Genomic DNA, 16,378 nt, shown 5'->3' with positions numbered 1-16,378 from the left:
ATCATGGTTTGCGTTTTCACCACCACAATCAAATAGACTATGTAAATTTCAACAAACAGAAACTACATCCCTCCCTTGTACCCAGTATCGAAGGCTTAGTTTGAAAATCTCTTAATGTCATACATTTTTTTGGTGTTTTGTAGCAGATGTCTATTTCCATTCATCAAATTACGTTTGGATGCTGGAATTATATTTTGGACAAAGGTGCGCAGGTAGCCTACAGGAGACTTTTGAAGTAGCCTAATCAGATTAAAACATTGTTACTGGTTGTGTTTATGCCACACATAAAAGGTAATACATTTTAAATGTGAAATGACAAATACTTAGGCTATATTGAATATTTAGGTTCTAAGGTGCTCAAGGAATTGCCTCAGAGAGGAGGCAAGAGCCTGATTAAAGGAAAATTCCACTCAAAAACTTTAGGTATTTGTTTCATTAGTCCACTTTTGATACAGTTCCAAAATGTTTTGCATGTCAGCAATCAAGTTTTCAAGATCTTTAACTTTCAAAATATTAAAAAGTGTCACAGTATGATGCGTTTAGCACTTTCTGTATTTTGAAAGTTCTATATCTAGAATATTGATTGCTGATAAGCAAAACGATTTGGGACTGTATCAATACTGGACTAATGAAATAAATAGCAAGAGTGATATTTTCCTATAAAGATCCAATGCAGTCGTTTTTACTTCAATATCAAATAATTTAAGTACCTTACTGTGATAGTTTTCAATAAAAATTGTAAAAAAAAGTTTAAACAGCTTCTTTGCAAAGAGCAATTTGTCAAGCAAGAATTTTGCTAGGACTGTCTGGTAGTGATCTGAGTGTCACCAGGCAGGCCAAAATAGGCTGAAATTTCAGTCGGCCTTTTAAAACAACTCATGCACTAACAGAGAATTATAATCATTTTCACAATTTCACAGTATTATTCAAACCTCAGAGTGTGCAAATATACATAAAACACAGGAAAATCTAGGTTTTGACTGCACTGGGCCTTTAAGCTTTACTGAATAACTGGGCCTTCTGGGAGGATATGTAACCACATTATTATAAGACGACTTGTTGGGAGAATGATGATTTACAACAGAGTGCATTTCAGTATCACAAAATCAAAATACAGCCAGACTGGCTTGCTACTGTCCCTTTCCAGACCTTAGAAACTGTCGAGGGTACACCCACAACTGATCCAAATGGAATAAAACATTCAAATCACAGGGCGTTGTGCCATTATTCAAATTACATTTTAACTGCAGTTTACAGCTTAGAGTAGAATTTTGTACTTACCATAATACAAGTTTTCATTGCATTGTGGCATTCTAGGCTACACTAGATACTTTTATTGTCCCTAAACAAGATCAGGACAAACAATCCACCTACCACTATTGTCACTATGAATGGTAGATAGAGGGCAGGATATACAGTTAGACTTGTAGACTATATTGACCTGTGGTATAGTTAGCTGGCGGAAAAGTACCAAACTACCTTGCTAGAGGAGGTGCATGCAAGCAGAAGAGTAAATTACCCTCCCCTGTGCCCAATAAAAAAAACACACAACTCTCCCCAAAACAAAACCCTCCCCTATTTTGCACCCCCCAACCCATTCACAGTGAAAATAAAGATATTGCATCTCTGTGTTTATATAGTAGGATTCTAGTCTGTCCCTGAGCACATGGTGGAATTAATCAGTCTTACTGTGAGCCACAGTCTTAGAATAGACTTCAGCGATATTTGCCATTTTTTGACAGTTACCAAACAGGGTAATGATTGGGCAACAATCAGGCTTTCAGACTGAAAATGGTATAGGTTCCCCATAATAGAAATGGGGTAGGCTAGGCCTACTCTAAAATGTGATCAGAACAAAATAAATGTTCACAAATCAAATCACATCATTCACATTATATTTGACCTCATGCACAGTATCTTTAATCCATACATAGCCTACACACAAAAAGGCATTATAGTCAGGGCTCAGCACCTCAGCACCCCAAAAAGCCATTCACAGATTCACTATGGCTCTGACTGAGATTAATGTAGATGTGTAATCTCAGTGGAATATACTGATCCTAAGTGCCATCTGTCTTTTGAAAACATACACAGATAAGTGTAAGCACACACAAAACAATACAAAGACACCCACACACAAATAATCAAAATCCCAGCTATGTGCTTACAAGCTGCTGCAGCAAGTTGCAAACTTTTATATCCCCTCCCCATGGCACGTGAACGCAACATATATTTAAGTATATTGTGAAACAGTGTATTTAGAGTTTCTTTTTAGTTTTAACTAGGCCCTTCTCCACCAGGCATCGGTAGAACTCCTGGATGTATGTGTACACACACTTCCAGTCAGGCTCATGCATCCGGAGCAAGTCTTCAACGTCCAGCAGAGGGGGGCAATCTGCCAGCCTCCTGCAGCCAAAAGAGAGAAGAGGAGAGAGACACAGGCCTCAGCAATCACAATCCTTATGTCCCCAGGCAGGATCTACTGGCAGCTGAGCTAGAGGACACTACAGGGGAGTTTTTTCAGAAAAAGCGTTTTTGTCAAGTGTAATCTATCCCTGCACAGCCCTTTGGGCCTTCATGTGCATAAAGTAGGAGAAAGCACATTTTGACAGAGTAGGTTTCTGTGGCTATGTGTGTGTTTCAATGTTTGTTTAGAACAGATATAGGGAACTTACTCTGCAGTACTGAAGGCCAGCTCAAAGTTGTCCTTGCGTGCGTTGGGGTTGAGGATGGAGTACTCAAATGCATCTGGGAAGAACCTGTGCACCAGCGCACAGAACGCTATGCCATCACTCCAACTGGAGGAGAAGTTGTGGATTTCCACCCCCTGCATGGAATAAGGGAGGAAGGGACAGAGAAAGAGAAAAACAAAGAGAGCAGGGAGAGTGTGGATTTACAAAGACAATTATATAGTGAAGTAAGGTTGGTATGCTGGGTACACAACAGGACATTCATGTAGACATAAGATGGAGAGTGTACATATTCCCTGCCGTTCTGGGTGCCATCTTGTTTATGCACAACATTTGCATATCCTCCGGTGAGAACCTGCCCGAACTTGTTGAGTGCTCAACACATTTCCCCCTGGTGCACCTTGCCTTTTGTTGTTTCCTTACTGATAATAACTTTGTACATGTGTGCGTTCATGCAACAAAACCACACACACACACACACATACACACACAGTTTTCAACATCATTTGCCATTAGACATCATAACTGCCTGGAACTGGAGTTGTTGACATCTTTCCTAATTAAGATTGAGGCCAGCTTTTGTATGACTAGCAACATTTAGTGAGCATATGCTCCTTTACAAGTTGTCCCTAGAGACGGATTAGTACATCAGCTGCGCTAAGGCATACTCCAGTGACTATTATGATGGAAAACAACGGCCAACACAGAGTCCCCGTCCCAGCAGGGCCCGGTGAGTCTGACACATCTGGATGACTATGTGTTGATTTTCTCTCCACATCAAGGGATCCCGAGTGGCACGGTGGTCTAAGGCACTGCCTCTCAGTGCTAGAGGTGTCACTACAGACCCTGGTTTGATTCCAGACTGTATCACAACTGGCTGGGATTGGGAGTCCCATAGGGTGGCGCAGTGTCGTCCGGGTTAGGGTTTGGCCGGGGTAGGCCGTCATTGTAAATAAGAATTTGTTCTTAACTGACTTGCCTACAGTGGTTAAATAAAACATTTGAAAATAAAAATCCCCACGTTCCACCAGCGATGATGGAGGCATCCTACATGACAACAACAGCGGCATCACTCCCCAGTCAGTAGTGCTGAACTGAAATTTCAGTTATTTTTTGTTTTTTAAACAACTAATTGACCTACTTTGGTTCAATTATTTGAATTCCATTTCGTTCTTTTTTTTCCTGTGAGCTCAATGTGCAGTCTCTCTAGAGACAAATCAGATCAAGCCCGGACTGTGCAATGTAGTAGGGAGTTGTAGCTTCCAACAGGCCAATATTCTACATAGTTTAGTGCATAAAACGTGGTAATTAACGACAATGACCATAATCCATTGCATGCTTACTTGTCCGGTCTGTGAAAGGGAGATAACAGACAATGAAAGGGAGATAAGAGACAAAAGACATGCGATCGAGAGGGAGATGCTTCGTGAGGTATCTGTAACTGAAAATACAAGATCTAAGTGATTAATAGTTGGTATTCAGCAGTCATAAAAGTATGCCTTATTTACTTTGAATAACTACTAAAATAGTGATTTTGTCAGACAGCATAGGCAGCAGCTCTATAGAGATGAGATGATGACTTGGAATTAAATAATAAAGTCATCAAATAAAACACATGTATTATACACAACAATTGACATATTTTATTAGGGTAAAGTAATGCGATTAAATGATGGTTAATAAGTGATAAGCAGTAATGAGCAGTCACTACCATCATGGTACTTTTATTAATTGTTTTATTTTGCGTTATTACAGTATTCAACCCACATAATGCATAGTGCATTTAATGTTTAAAAAGATTCTCGAAACCGAAATCAAAAACCGTGAATCATTTTTTTTTTTACAATCGAACTCAAACTGAACCGACCTCAAAACGCACCAATTGCTCAGCACTACCAGCCAGGGGACCTGAGTCAACTATTCAACTCCCCACGTCCAGGAGAACATGAGGACGAGAGATAGTGATGCATGGAGGCATGTGTTATGGACATGAGCAAGCATATGAAGGAACTCTCAGTTGTTATGGGCAATGCAGCACGAGCGCCCTATCCCCACAACTACACGTATCCTTATATCAACAGCCCATACCAATATCCCTCCTACATCTCGCAATACAACAGCTTTCCTCACCTGGAGCCTATTCCCAACCCTATCAAACACTCATCCAGTCAAACACTCATCCAGTCAGCCCAATTCACTCCTCAGTGAGAACTACTTAAGTTGAACTGACACAGCTGGTTCCAGCTCCTCAGCCCGGGCCCCAGCCAGCTCCTCAACCCGAGCCCCAGCCAGCTCCTCAGCCCGGGCCCCAGCCAGCTCCTCAACCCGAGCCCCAGCCAGCTCCTCAGCCCGAGCCCCAGCCAGCTCCTCAACCCGGGCCCCAGCCATTCCAGCCATCGCGGACAGCATCACCGATAGGTCCAGCTCAGCATGCCCAGACACCTCCACATCCTGGGTCACAGCCCCTAGATCCAGCGCAGCCTGCCAAGTCACCTCAGCCCAGGCCACAACCAGCGTCACAACCCGGGCCACAGCCAGCTCCTCAACCCGGGCCACAGCCAGCTCCTCAACCCGGGCCACAGCCAGCTCCTCAACCTGGGCCACAACCAGCTCCTCAGCCACAGGCTCCCACAACATATCCGGTGCCACAGTATCCAGTGCCACCCTACTGTCCACAGATAGCACCACAGTATCCAGTGCCACCCTACTGTCCGCAGACAGCACCACAGTATCCAGTGCCTCCATTTGTACCTCAGCCTCAGCCTATGCCACCTATGCCGCATAATGGAGATGGCCATTGCGTCATTCTATTCGGGATTCCCAAGCCTAAACTCACCATCTTCAGCTCCGGCAAGGAGAGTGACTTTGTCATGTTAAAGAAGGGACTGGACAGTGTACTTGGCCCACATAGGTACCTAACAAAGGACTATAAATAACAGATGCTGCTGGATCCCCACAGCTTCCCAGCGCCTACCAGGTGGCTAAACGGTATGTGAATGACCCAACACCATATATCAAGTCTAAGCAGGCCCTTTAGCAGAGGTACTGTAAAACCCAGAAAACTGGTCCATGGAGAACTAAAGGCTATCCTGAACTCTCCTGCTATCAAGCCCGCCGTCGCCCAGGGGTTTGAAGATTTTGCTTCAGCTGCCAACACACTAATGGGGATGTTAAGCACCATGACCGGGTCATCTAGATCTGAACTAAGTTGTGGTTCCCACGTTCACACACTGCTCACCAAGCTTCCCTCCAGCTACAGAGACAGTTTTGCTGAGAAACTATATATCCCGGGGCATCATCAGTGGCAAAGACCAAATATACACACTACCCGGATTCTGCACAGTGGCTCGCGAATAAGTCCCAGGCTATTCAAGTCTCCCGGTGAGCTACAGAGGATAGCCAGCCAGACCCTTCACGAGTGGACTTCAGAGAGCAGAGATCAAGTAAGCTACAGAAACCCAAGATGGCTACCATCTACCTCAACAGTGAACAGGAGACAGAGAGCGTTTCTCCTCCAACATGCAGTTCTTCATTCCCTACCTCCGGTTCTACTTCCACACCCAGGAGGAGTAAGTACAAGCTTTTCTGCCCTTACTGTAGTTCTGAGGAGCCCTTCCTAAACTCCTGCGCAGACCTCATTAAGTTAAACCCTGCTCAATGGGCTACATGGGTCCAGGAAAAAGGCTACTGCTGGCGTTGTGGAAGAGGCCACAAACCAGAAGACTGCACCCTTAAGAAATCCTGTCTAGCCTGTGGCCACTTGCACCTGATTATCCTACACGACATGACCATGACACAGAGAGAACCATCATTCTCCTGGAGGTGGGACACCAACTCGGTCTACAGGGCCCAGAGGAGAAGTTGGCCCTACAAATAGAGTGGGATGTTGTCCAGCTCAAGGGACTTCTCAGCTACCGCTTGGAAGCACCGATGCGTGCACCTGCAAGGACTGCCTCTCCAAACTTTTGAAAGGACCAGTCCCTGATAGGTTAAGACAATCCGCACGTAATCACCCCTACTCAGCCTGTGGACCCGGGCCCACCAGAGAGTCCTGTCGCAGTATGTTCTGCGCTGGGTTGGGCTGTTGAGGGCCCTACCGACCACCTCCCTGACTCAAGCCCTGAGCACCGGCCTCCTCCGAGATCCACCACTAGACTACCTCCGGGTTCCTCCAAGCCTGGGGACTCCAGTGCTGCAGTAAATTGGCCCACATTCTGTGGCCTCATAGTAACAGAGCCCTGCTACAAGAACAGCCAGCAGTGTCGTCAAGGGGCAGCTGGCCTCCGTCCTCCGTCCTCTGCCCCTCAGGGTCTGCCTAAGCAAGGCAGGAGAGAGTGCAGATAGCTACACTAACACAGACAGCGTGGACTCCTCCCACGCAATCCTAGACCTCCTAACACTGTTGCCGATGGGGCAGCCACGGTTGAGAACCCCCAGCTAACAACAAACACTCCCACAACTTTAGAAAACGTTCCCTTTTATGAGTCTCATTAGGTCATTAACTAGTATTTTCATAGGAAAGTTCCTGTGATGTGCCTGAAATGTTTCCAAGAGACCATTCCCTTAATGTCAAATATAACTTATCTCAGAATGTAAGATATTAATGTTCGAAACACGTTTTATGGGAACGTTGTAGGAACATTTCTGTGTATCAGTTGTCAGGACAACGCCAGGTGGAACCAAAGAAACGTTCTTCCCAAAAAAGTAACATGCATTGTAACTGTTGCTGAGCCAATCAAGGCCCTGATTACTTTTTGGGGGAGAACGTTTCTTTGGTTCCATCACGTGATGTCCTGACAACTAATACACAGAAATGTTCTTGCAATATTCCCTTGAAATGTGTCTAGAACATTATTATCTTATATTCTGAGAACATGGCAACCATGTTCTGCGTATGTTTGATGTGACGTTGATGGAATATTCTCGAAACACTCAGAAAACTAGACACATGTTCTTGCAAGGTCCCATAAAATGCATATAGAACATTAACGTTGTATATTCTGAGAACATTGTAAACAAGTTCTAGATAAAGTCTACTTGACATTAAAGGGATTGTTCTCCTAACTTCAACGACAAAACATGCTAAAAAGGATCTCAGAAGGTTTTTACTAACTTAGAATGTTCCCCTAACTCACGGAAAACTAGACACTCAAACATTAGGGGAACATGACTGGTAACATTGCAAACATGTTCTCTCTCCCTAGAATTGTTAGCTGGTCAAATCCTCCCAATGCAGAGGAACTCTTTTTCACAGCCCTTACCTATACCTGACCAGCTCCAGTGTTGGTTGAGTTAATCATATACAGCCCCCCAGAACTCTGTAGGAACTTTACATTTAATTACAAATATGCCTATGTAATTGGGGGCAGTTGTATAATATTCCCTGCTGTTCTGAGTGCTACCTCACTCACCTGTTTCTGTGCATGAGTAGATATGTTTTTGCATATCCTTCGGTCAGAACCTGCCCAAACTTCTTGAATGTAGCAACATATTTCCCCCTGGCGCACCTTGCCTTTTCTTGTTTCCTTACCGATAATAACTCTGTACATGTGTGCGTTCATGCAACAAAACCACACACACACGCTTACAAACAGTGTTCAACACAATTTGCCATTAAACATCATAACTGGAACTGGAGTTGTTGACATCTTTCCTAACTAAGATTAAGGCCAGCTTATGTATGACTAGCAGCATTTAGTGAACGTACACCCCTTTACAGAGCGACCTCAGATGCTTACCTCATATGGTTCGGTTTTGGCCCTGCACCAATCCAGTAACATCTGCTTGACATTTTTCATGTTGGGTGCTGCAGCGACAGGGGAAGACTGATGGGCTGTTGCGATAGCTGGGTTGGCCATGCTAGGGAGAGAGGATAAACATGTTATTTAACACATTCTTAGTGTCACCATGCTGAACAGACATAGACCTGCAGAATTTGATCAATCACACGTGAAGCATGGCTGACTGTTAGCTCAATGACTCACTCACCTGCTAGTTGTCTTAGACAAGGAGCTGGTGGTTGATGCAGGAAATTGGCTGTGCACTGTAGAGAAACAGAAGGGGATAGCAAGAAAGAGGTCGGGAGTCATTTTGAGTAGGGGAAAAGTTAATCTCTCACAATTCCACTTTGATTTGAAAGCTTGAAGCTTGAAGTGTGTGTTTGTGTGTGTGTGTGTGTGTGTGTGTGGCACGCATGTGTGTGTGATGTGTCCTGGTGAGGATATGATACACACTGTGGGATTTAGGCTGGTGATTGCTGGTCTGGCCTCTGTTCATTCCCATTCGTCCTGTGCCTGCTTTACTCAAAGCCTGCTGTTTCAGGTCATCTTGCCGTGACCCCCGCTCTTTCTCTCGCTTCTCTTTAGAGAGGAGGAGAGAAGTAGAGGGAGAAATAGCATTGTCGTATAGAAGAAGGACAGCGAGTAGACATTAGAAACGATTGTCAGTAGTTATAGGTACTAGAAGAGATGGGAGAGTGAGAAACGAAAGATGTGATCCTGTCAAATTTCACATTGAAGTTCTCCCTGACCTTACCTCTCTTCTTCTTGAGCAGGTCCCTCAATGCAGCGCGGATCATTCGCCTTTCATCAAAATCCACAGCCTTATCCAACTGTCAGAGGTAAACACACGTAGAAACCAATAGATGAGAAGGCCAAAATCAACCCAACTACTGCATGTCTATGTGAACTACGCACCGCAAGTGCCCCACCAGTTTATTCAGGACTTCTTCATCCTCAATAGCAGCTAGCTGCTGACTGGTCAGTGTGCCTGACGACGTGTCGCTGGGCGTCGTCTTGGCAGACGCAGCCCTCATTGCTCCCTCATCAGGTCCCGCCTCCATGTCCAATATACTGTATGGGACTTATAAAGAAGGTGGATAATGTAGATAATGGGGTTCCAATGGCAAGAACTCCTACAAAAATATCTAAAGAGCCAGAGCAAATAACGTTGTTAGTTTGATTATCATCCATCATTGATGGATCCATGGAAAGCAGTTGCATAGTTGGCAGACATACATGGGCCTACATAAAACATAGGATCATCCATCAACCATCTCTTTTCCCATGTGGCAAGTCACGTGGTCAGAGGAGGAGGACAAAGTTGAATCATTTGGTGGGGGCTTATATTGGTCCTCTTTCACACATGCACAATTTTGTATTAATACACGTGTGAATTGGAAATGTGTTTTTTTGCATATCCCAGAGAAACGCTCAGAGAGTGGTTTCAGAACCAGGGTCTGCCATTATCAATGGTGACCCTGGAGCAATTAGATGCCTTGCTCTATGGCACATCACCAGATGTTTCAACTTGCCAGCTCAGGGATTCAAACTAGCGACCTTTTGGTTACTGGCCCAACACTCGAACCGCTAGGCTACCTGCCACCCTGTGTTTGTGACACGTGTGCGTGTGTGTGTTTACAGTATTTATGTGCTAGAGAGGAAAAAGATGTGTAGGTGTGTGGAGAGGAGAGGGATAATTCTATCTATAGTAGCCATTATCAGTACATACTGTACCATCATTCATAAAATATAGTTTAGAATTACTTTCATAAAACTAACAGGGTTATGCAGCATTGGCATTTTAAGTTTCAACTCCCAGTGATGTGCAGAGAGCAGAATTGTCATAATGTAAATGCATAACACCATCTGTTCAACCTGTAGTCTGTTCAGCGATCTGAATATAAACACTGGGGGGGTCAAAACTGACATAAACTATGCTGCTCTCGAGAACTGTTTGATTTAACACTGAAGTGCCCTTCTTATTCTCTCAGCAACCGGCCTAGAGCAGCACACAAACAGTATAAAACAAATATAGTAATAATATGTACAAATATAGTAATGTAGCTTCGCTCATTTTAACATCAATCATCCCAAGTACATAGAATGAGAAAAATAGATGGATAAAAACACAGACGCACAGACTGACATAAATATCCAAAAAGCAACTACACAAAAAGTAGACAAAGCATAACGTCAAATCATATCGAGGAAGATAAAACCACTGGGCACACCACGTCATTTCAACATGGATAATTGGGTCATATTTGGTTGAGAGGTTGATCAATGACATTACAACCTATATTCACCCACTCAAAAGAGACAGCCAAGAGTTAGTTGAATTCCCAATGTGTTATCACTATGCCTTCAACCATCTAAAAGCACAACCAAATTCCAATGGAAAAACAGTGTTTGATGTTTGGTTAAGTTTTCGCTGTGCTTTCAAGCAAGTTCAAATGGGAATACAATGTCAGATATTTTGTTTATCCCTGTGCTTCATCTAATAGCAGAACCAAATGACATGGTGCAAGTGATCAATAACATTTGAAATACTGCACAGATTATTACAGCAATTGTGAATTTCTCCATACTGCCCTACCAAGCAAAAAGGCAGTAACTGCTCATTTGGTCGAAAATTAGTTGTAATTTTCCTACATTAAATACATGCTTAATCATGTGGACATGTATCCTTCCTCTGTTGTATTGTGTTTTGGAGAAAATGGGGGTCGTGTTAGCAGTAACTGCATAAAGTTACTGTGAAACCAAGGTAAATAAAAGCCATTTTTCTCAGTTCCACGCTATGAGGAGTTACTGTCTTTTTGATTGGTAGGGCATCATAGACCTGCGATGACCTATGCATTCTGCCTTGAACATGCATGCTTTATATGACTACATAAGAAGACATTTGTAGTTACAGTATCCTCAAAATGTGACCATGGATGTGTTACTCATTTTAAGGTTAAATGTTTCATTCGTTTGGAGTTTGCCTTAACTTCAGGCCTTTCACTGTATTAAAAAAGTAATATTGAATTGAATTTGGTTGTCAACGCAACCAAATATCAACGTTTGATGGAGATTCATCTTCTGCTTGGATCGTTCCATCTATACCACTGACTTAGTCTGGCTTTAATTCCAGTTTGTCTACAAATTAATAATTTATATGTTGGATTCAGGTCTCCATCTCAACCACACATCTAAGCCCTTTCCTGCAGTCAATGAGCACCCTCTTTGGCCTCATGGGTGGAATGTTATTCATATTTTTCATAATTTTTATAACTAATAAATATATATTAACAATGAATATCTGGTGTTTCTATGTCAAACAGTTTTGTTATATTTCAGTCTTCTGTGATGTATATAAAATGTAATATTGAGGTGCAAACTCAACATTGAATAGATTTGAACTCTATATCTGACGTAGTAAACTTGTCTTCTTTTTATAAGCCCGTAACCATGTGTGTGAGGTGTATACTTTTGTTTCAAAATAGATTTGTTGAAGACCCTGATTTAGACCACTGCAGTAAAAAGTTAAAGAATCAGACTAAATCAAATCAAAGTTTAAATCCACATTAAATGCTACTATGTATATAGGCCTAAATAGCATCTTTGATGATCTATGAGTGATCAAGTATGGTCACATTTCATTTCATGGGGCGGCAAGGTAGCCTAGTGGTTAGAGCGTTGGACTAGTAACCGAAAGGTTGCAAGTTTGAATCCCTGAGCTGACAAGGTACAATCTGTCGTTCTGCCCTTGAACAGGCAGTTAACCCACTGTTCATAAGCCGTCATTGAAAATAAGAATTTGTTCTCAACTGACTTGCCTAGTTACATAAAAAAAATCAAAATTTGTTCTGTTAACCCTACCCTTTGGAATGACTTCAATAGCAACAATTAATCTATTTTATTTTTAAGCAGAGATTTCACAACAATCATTCTCATCATAGAACATTGGCAATAATCAGTGTTAAACATCATGGCTAAGCAGGGCTGAGCTTGGTTAAAACCCTGGATGGGAGACTAAATGGTACTATAGCTGTAGATATATAAATTCTCCAGTAGGTGCTTCTCAGCCTGTAGTTTTTCTTATGATAGTGGACGTAACGTTGAAGATCTGACATTGATGTAAAGGTACAAATTCAACATATTTTATGCAAAAAGTAACCACCCGCAACCGCAGGGCTCTCCAGAGGGTGGTGCAGTCTGCCCAACGCATCACCGGGGGAAAACCACCTGTCCTCCAGGACACCTACAGCACCCGATGTCACAGGAAGGCCAAAAAGATCATCAACGACAACAATCACCCGAGCCACTGCCTGTTCACCAGTACAGGTTTATCAAAGCTTGGACCGAGAGACTGAAGAACAGCTTCTATCTCAAGGCCATCAGACTGTTAAGCAGCCATCACTAGGCGGCTTCCACCCGGGTTACGTAACCCTGCACCTTAGAGGCTGCTGCCCCATATACAGTGGGGAGAACAAGTATTTGATACACTGCCGATTTTGCAGGTTTTCCTACTTACAAAGCATGTAGAGGTCTGTCATTTTTATCATAGGTACACTTCAACTGTGAGAGACGGAATCTAAAACAAAAATCCAGAAAATCACATTGTATGATTTTTAAGTAATTAATTTGCATTTTATTGCATGACATAAGTATTTGATCACCTACCAACCAGTAAGAATTCCGGCTCTCACAGACCTGTTAGTTTTTCTTTAAGAAGCCCTCCTGTTCTCCACTCATTACCTGTATTAACTGCACATGTTTGAACTCGTTACCTGTATAAAAGACACCTGTCCACACACTCAATCAAACAGACTCCAACCTCTCCACAATGGCCAAGACCAGAGAGCTGTGTAAGGACATCAGGGATGAAATTGTAGACCTGCACAAGGCTGGGAGGGGCTACAGGACAATAGGCAAGCAGCTTGGTGAGAAGGCAACAGCTGTTGGTGCAATTATAAAAAAATGGAAGAAGTTCAAGATGATGGTCAATCACCCTCGGTCTGGGGCTCCATGCAAGATCTCACCTCGTGGGGAATCAATGATCATGAGGAAGGTGAGGGATCAGCCCAGAACTACACGGCAGGACCTGGTCAATGACCTGAAGAGAGCTGGGACCACAGTCTCAAAGAAAACCATTAGTAACACACTACGCCGCCATGGATTAAAATCCTGCAGCGCACGCAAGGTCCCCCTGCTCAAGCCAGCGCATGTCCAGGTTCGTCTGAAGTTTGCCAATGACCATCTGGATGATCCAGAGGAGGAATGGGAGAAGGTCATGTGGTTTGATGTGACAAAAATAGAGCTTTTTGGTCTAAACTCCACTCGCCGTGTTTGGAGGAAGAAGAAGGATGAGTACAACCCCAAGAACACCATCCCAACCGTGAGGCATGGAGGTGGAAACATCATTCTTTGGGGATGCTTTTCTGCAAAGGGCACAGGGCGGCTGCACTGTATTGAGGGGAGGATGGATGGGGCCATGTATCGCGAGATCTTGGCCAACAACCTCCTTCCCTCAGTAAGAGCATTGAGATGGGTCGTGGCTGGGTCTTCCAGCATGACAACGACCCAAAACACACAGCCAGGGCAACTAAGGAGTTGCTCCGTAAGAAGCATCTCAAGGTCCTGGAGTGGCCTAGCCAGTCTCCAGACCTGAACCCAATAGAAAATCTTTGGAGGGAGCTGAAAGTCCGTATTGCCCAGCGACAGCCCCGAAACCTGAAGGATCTGGAGAACGTCTGTATGGAGGAGTGGGCCAAAATCCCTGCTGCAGTGTGTACAAACCTGGTCAAGAACTACAGGAAACGTATGATCTCTGTAATTGCAAACAAAGGTTTCTGTACCCAATATTAAGTTCTGCTTTTCTGATGTATCAAATACTTATGTCATGCAATAAAATGCAAATTAATTACTTAAAAATCATACAATGTGATTTTCTGGATTTTTGTTTTAGATTCTGTCTCTCACAGTTGAAGTGTATCTATGATAAAAATTACAGACCTCTACATGCTTTGTAAGTAGGAAAACCTGCAAAATCGGCAGTGTATCAAATACTTGTTCTCCCCACTGTACATAGACATGAAATCACCGGCCACTTTAATAATGTTTACATGTTTTCATATACTGTCTATGCCACTCTGACATTGCTCATCCTAATATTTATATATTCCTTAATTCCATTCTTTTACTTTTAGGTTGTGTGTATTGTTGTGAATTTTTAGATATCACTGCACTGTTGGAGCTAGAAACACAAGCATTTCGCTACACCCGCAATAACATATGCTAAACATGTGTGTGACAAATACATTTGATTTGATTTTGATTTGATTACAAGGTTTTTCTATGTTGACATTTGGTTACCATGACATAATCCTGTGGTTGAAATTTCACCCTCAAAACAACCGTTGCTGAGTTTTTAAAATCCATATATTTTTCACAATACGTCGACAAATTACATGGAAACTATGTTGATTCAACCAGTTTGTGCCCAGTGGGAAAGCTGTTATAGTAATTAAGACTAGAAGAGACAGCAAGGGAGTTATAGTGAAAGTGTCACAGACCTACCTGTTCACTGGGTTCTGTCGGTGCGTCTTAGGGGACAACGCAGCAGCTGTTTGCGGCAGGTGATGAAGACTTGCGTTTTCCCTCGATGTTCAGTACCCCTGTCCCACTCTCTCCTCTTCCTCAGACTTGCACAAGGGAGTGCTGAGAAGTAACACCACACCCCTTGCCTCAGCGTTGGACCAGAATGGATGTTTTGGGGGGGAGAGGGGTACTAGTGAAAATAACTACTCAGGGCAAGGAGGAGGGAGGAGAACAGACTGAATCGTGGGACTGTGTCCTCCCTTCCCTTGTAAAACTTTATGAGGCTTAACTAGATAGATGACCATGTCTTTGTAATGACCCCATTTTGAACCAAAGCTGTTTATCAACTCAGGGGGGTGAGTGAAATGTTGTTTAGAGAGCCCTATATACAAATGATTTGAGAGTGAGGGAAAGGGTGAACTGCTGAGCAGAAGGGGGAGCAACAACACTACCTTATTCAGGCAAAAAAGCCAAGGAGTTGTTCAGCGACATCACTCTGAGCCAAGACATCTCTGTATGGGAAGAAAGAACACACACACATTTGGCAGAGAATTTAGATAGAAAAAATAATCTATTCTCATGATGTTATTTTCATACAACAAGGTTGACTGGGGGATGTTGAGGTCAAACATATCAGTAACCAGGGAAATAGCTCCACCATGTATGTGGCAAACTGAAAACAAATCATACAGTATTGTATACAGGTAGTCTGGCTATTTATTTTACTACAGTGTGTTTGGGCTGTTTGTTCTGTGTCTAGACATGCCATTGTCCATTTTGCTAAACTAAAATAAGACAGGAGACACATATGTTTTTGAACCAGTATATTTGAGCCAGCTTTCCATGATTGTAAAATCAATACAATAAAATAATTATTTACATGTAACGTTTTCAGACAACATCAACAGTATATACATAAGAGCCATACACTGTAAAGGCAGCATCTCCAAAACTCGTCAGTGCAATATGTGCGTTGCTCTGCCCTTATAGCCAGTCAAAGACAACCTCTGTGTGAACAAGCAGCCTGACTAGTCAAACCCAGAGTTGTCAAACTGACTCAGTCTGACAAATCAAACCCAGATCTGTGACGCTGGTACAGTTTAAATGCTGTGTGATTAAAAAGTATCTTATCATAAATTCAAAGTTGCTAAACAAAATTGGCCTTTCGATCAGTAGGCTATTTAACAAACAAATTATAACAGTTGACCAGTAGACAAACCGTGGTTGTGGGCAGACATGCTTTCAGCTATTTGATCTCGCTTCAACTGCCAACTTACTTAAGTCATTAAACAAATGGGCTGCAACAAACTATGTTGAAGACTGAGG

At 42.9% G+C, this 16,378-nt stretch overlaps 1 protein-coding gene across 2 annotated transcripts; it reads right to left on the bottom strand.

The window, feature by feature from the left end:
* Positions 1-1,898: 1,898 nt before the first annotated feature.
* Positions 1,899-15,300, bottom strand: LOC139543888 (smoothelin-like protein 1). 2 transcript variants are annotated; one of them, XM_071350397.1, is made up of 8 exons: positions 15,032-15,300; positions 9,400-9,551; positions 9,225-9,300; positions 8,924-9,049; positions 8,679-8,733; positions 8,429-8,549; positions 2,676-2,827; positions 1,899-2,406 (listed from the first exon to the last, which is right to left on the bottom strand). In XM_071350397.1, the coding sequence occupies exons 2-8, from the start codon at positions 9,529-9,531 to the stop codon at positions 2,259-2,261; spliced, it is 810 nt and encodes a 269-aa protein (XP_071206498.1). In that variant the 5' UTR covers positions 9,532-9,551; positions 15,032-15,300; the 3' UTR covers positions 1,899-2,258. The 2 variants fall into 2 exon arrangements, with proteins under 2 accessions (XP_071206498.1, XP_071206499.1); XM_071350398.1 differs by lacking the exon at positions 15,032-15,300 and having other exon boundaries at positions 9,386-9,523.
* Between the last annotated feature and the right edge of the window lie 1,078 nt (positions 15,301-16,378).

The sequence above is a fragment of the Salvelinus alpinus genome, chromosome 18, assembly GCF_045679555.1.
Source record: "Salvelinus alpinus chromosome 18, SLU_Salpinus.1, whole genome shotgun sequence".
NCBI lineage: Eukaryota > Metazoa > Chordata > Actinopteri > Salmoniformes > Salmonidae > Salvelinus > Salvelinus alpinus.
The sequence above is the reverse complement of the archived record's forward strand: the minus strand, read 5'-3'. Positions and strand labels throughout refer to the sequence as shown.

Bases quoted from the DNA above. Each gene is read 5' to 3' on its own strand.
- LOC139543888 (XM_071350397.1), bottom strand. From the start codon at position 9,531: ATGGAGGCGGGACCTGATGAGGGAGCAATGAGGGCTGCGTCTGCCAAG. The intron at 9,050-9,224 runs GTAAGGTCAGGG...TCCTCTCTAAAG, and splicing joins CCTGCTCAAGAAGAAGAGAG to AGAAGCGAGAGAAAGAGCGG. The intron at 2,828-8,428 runs GTAAGCATCTGA...TATTCCATGCAG, and splicing joins CCAAAACCGAACCATATGAG to GGGGTGGAAATCCACAACTT.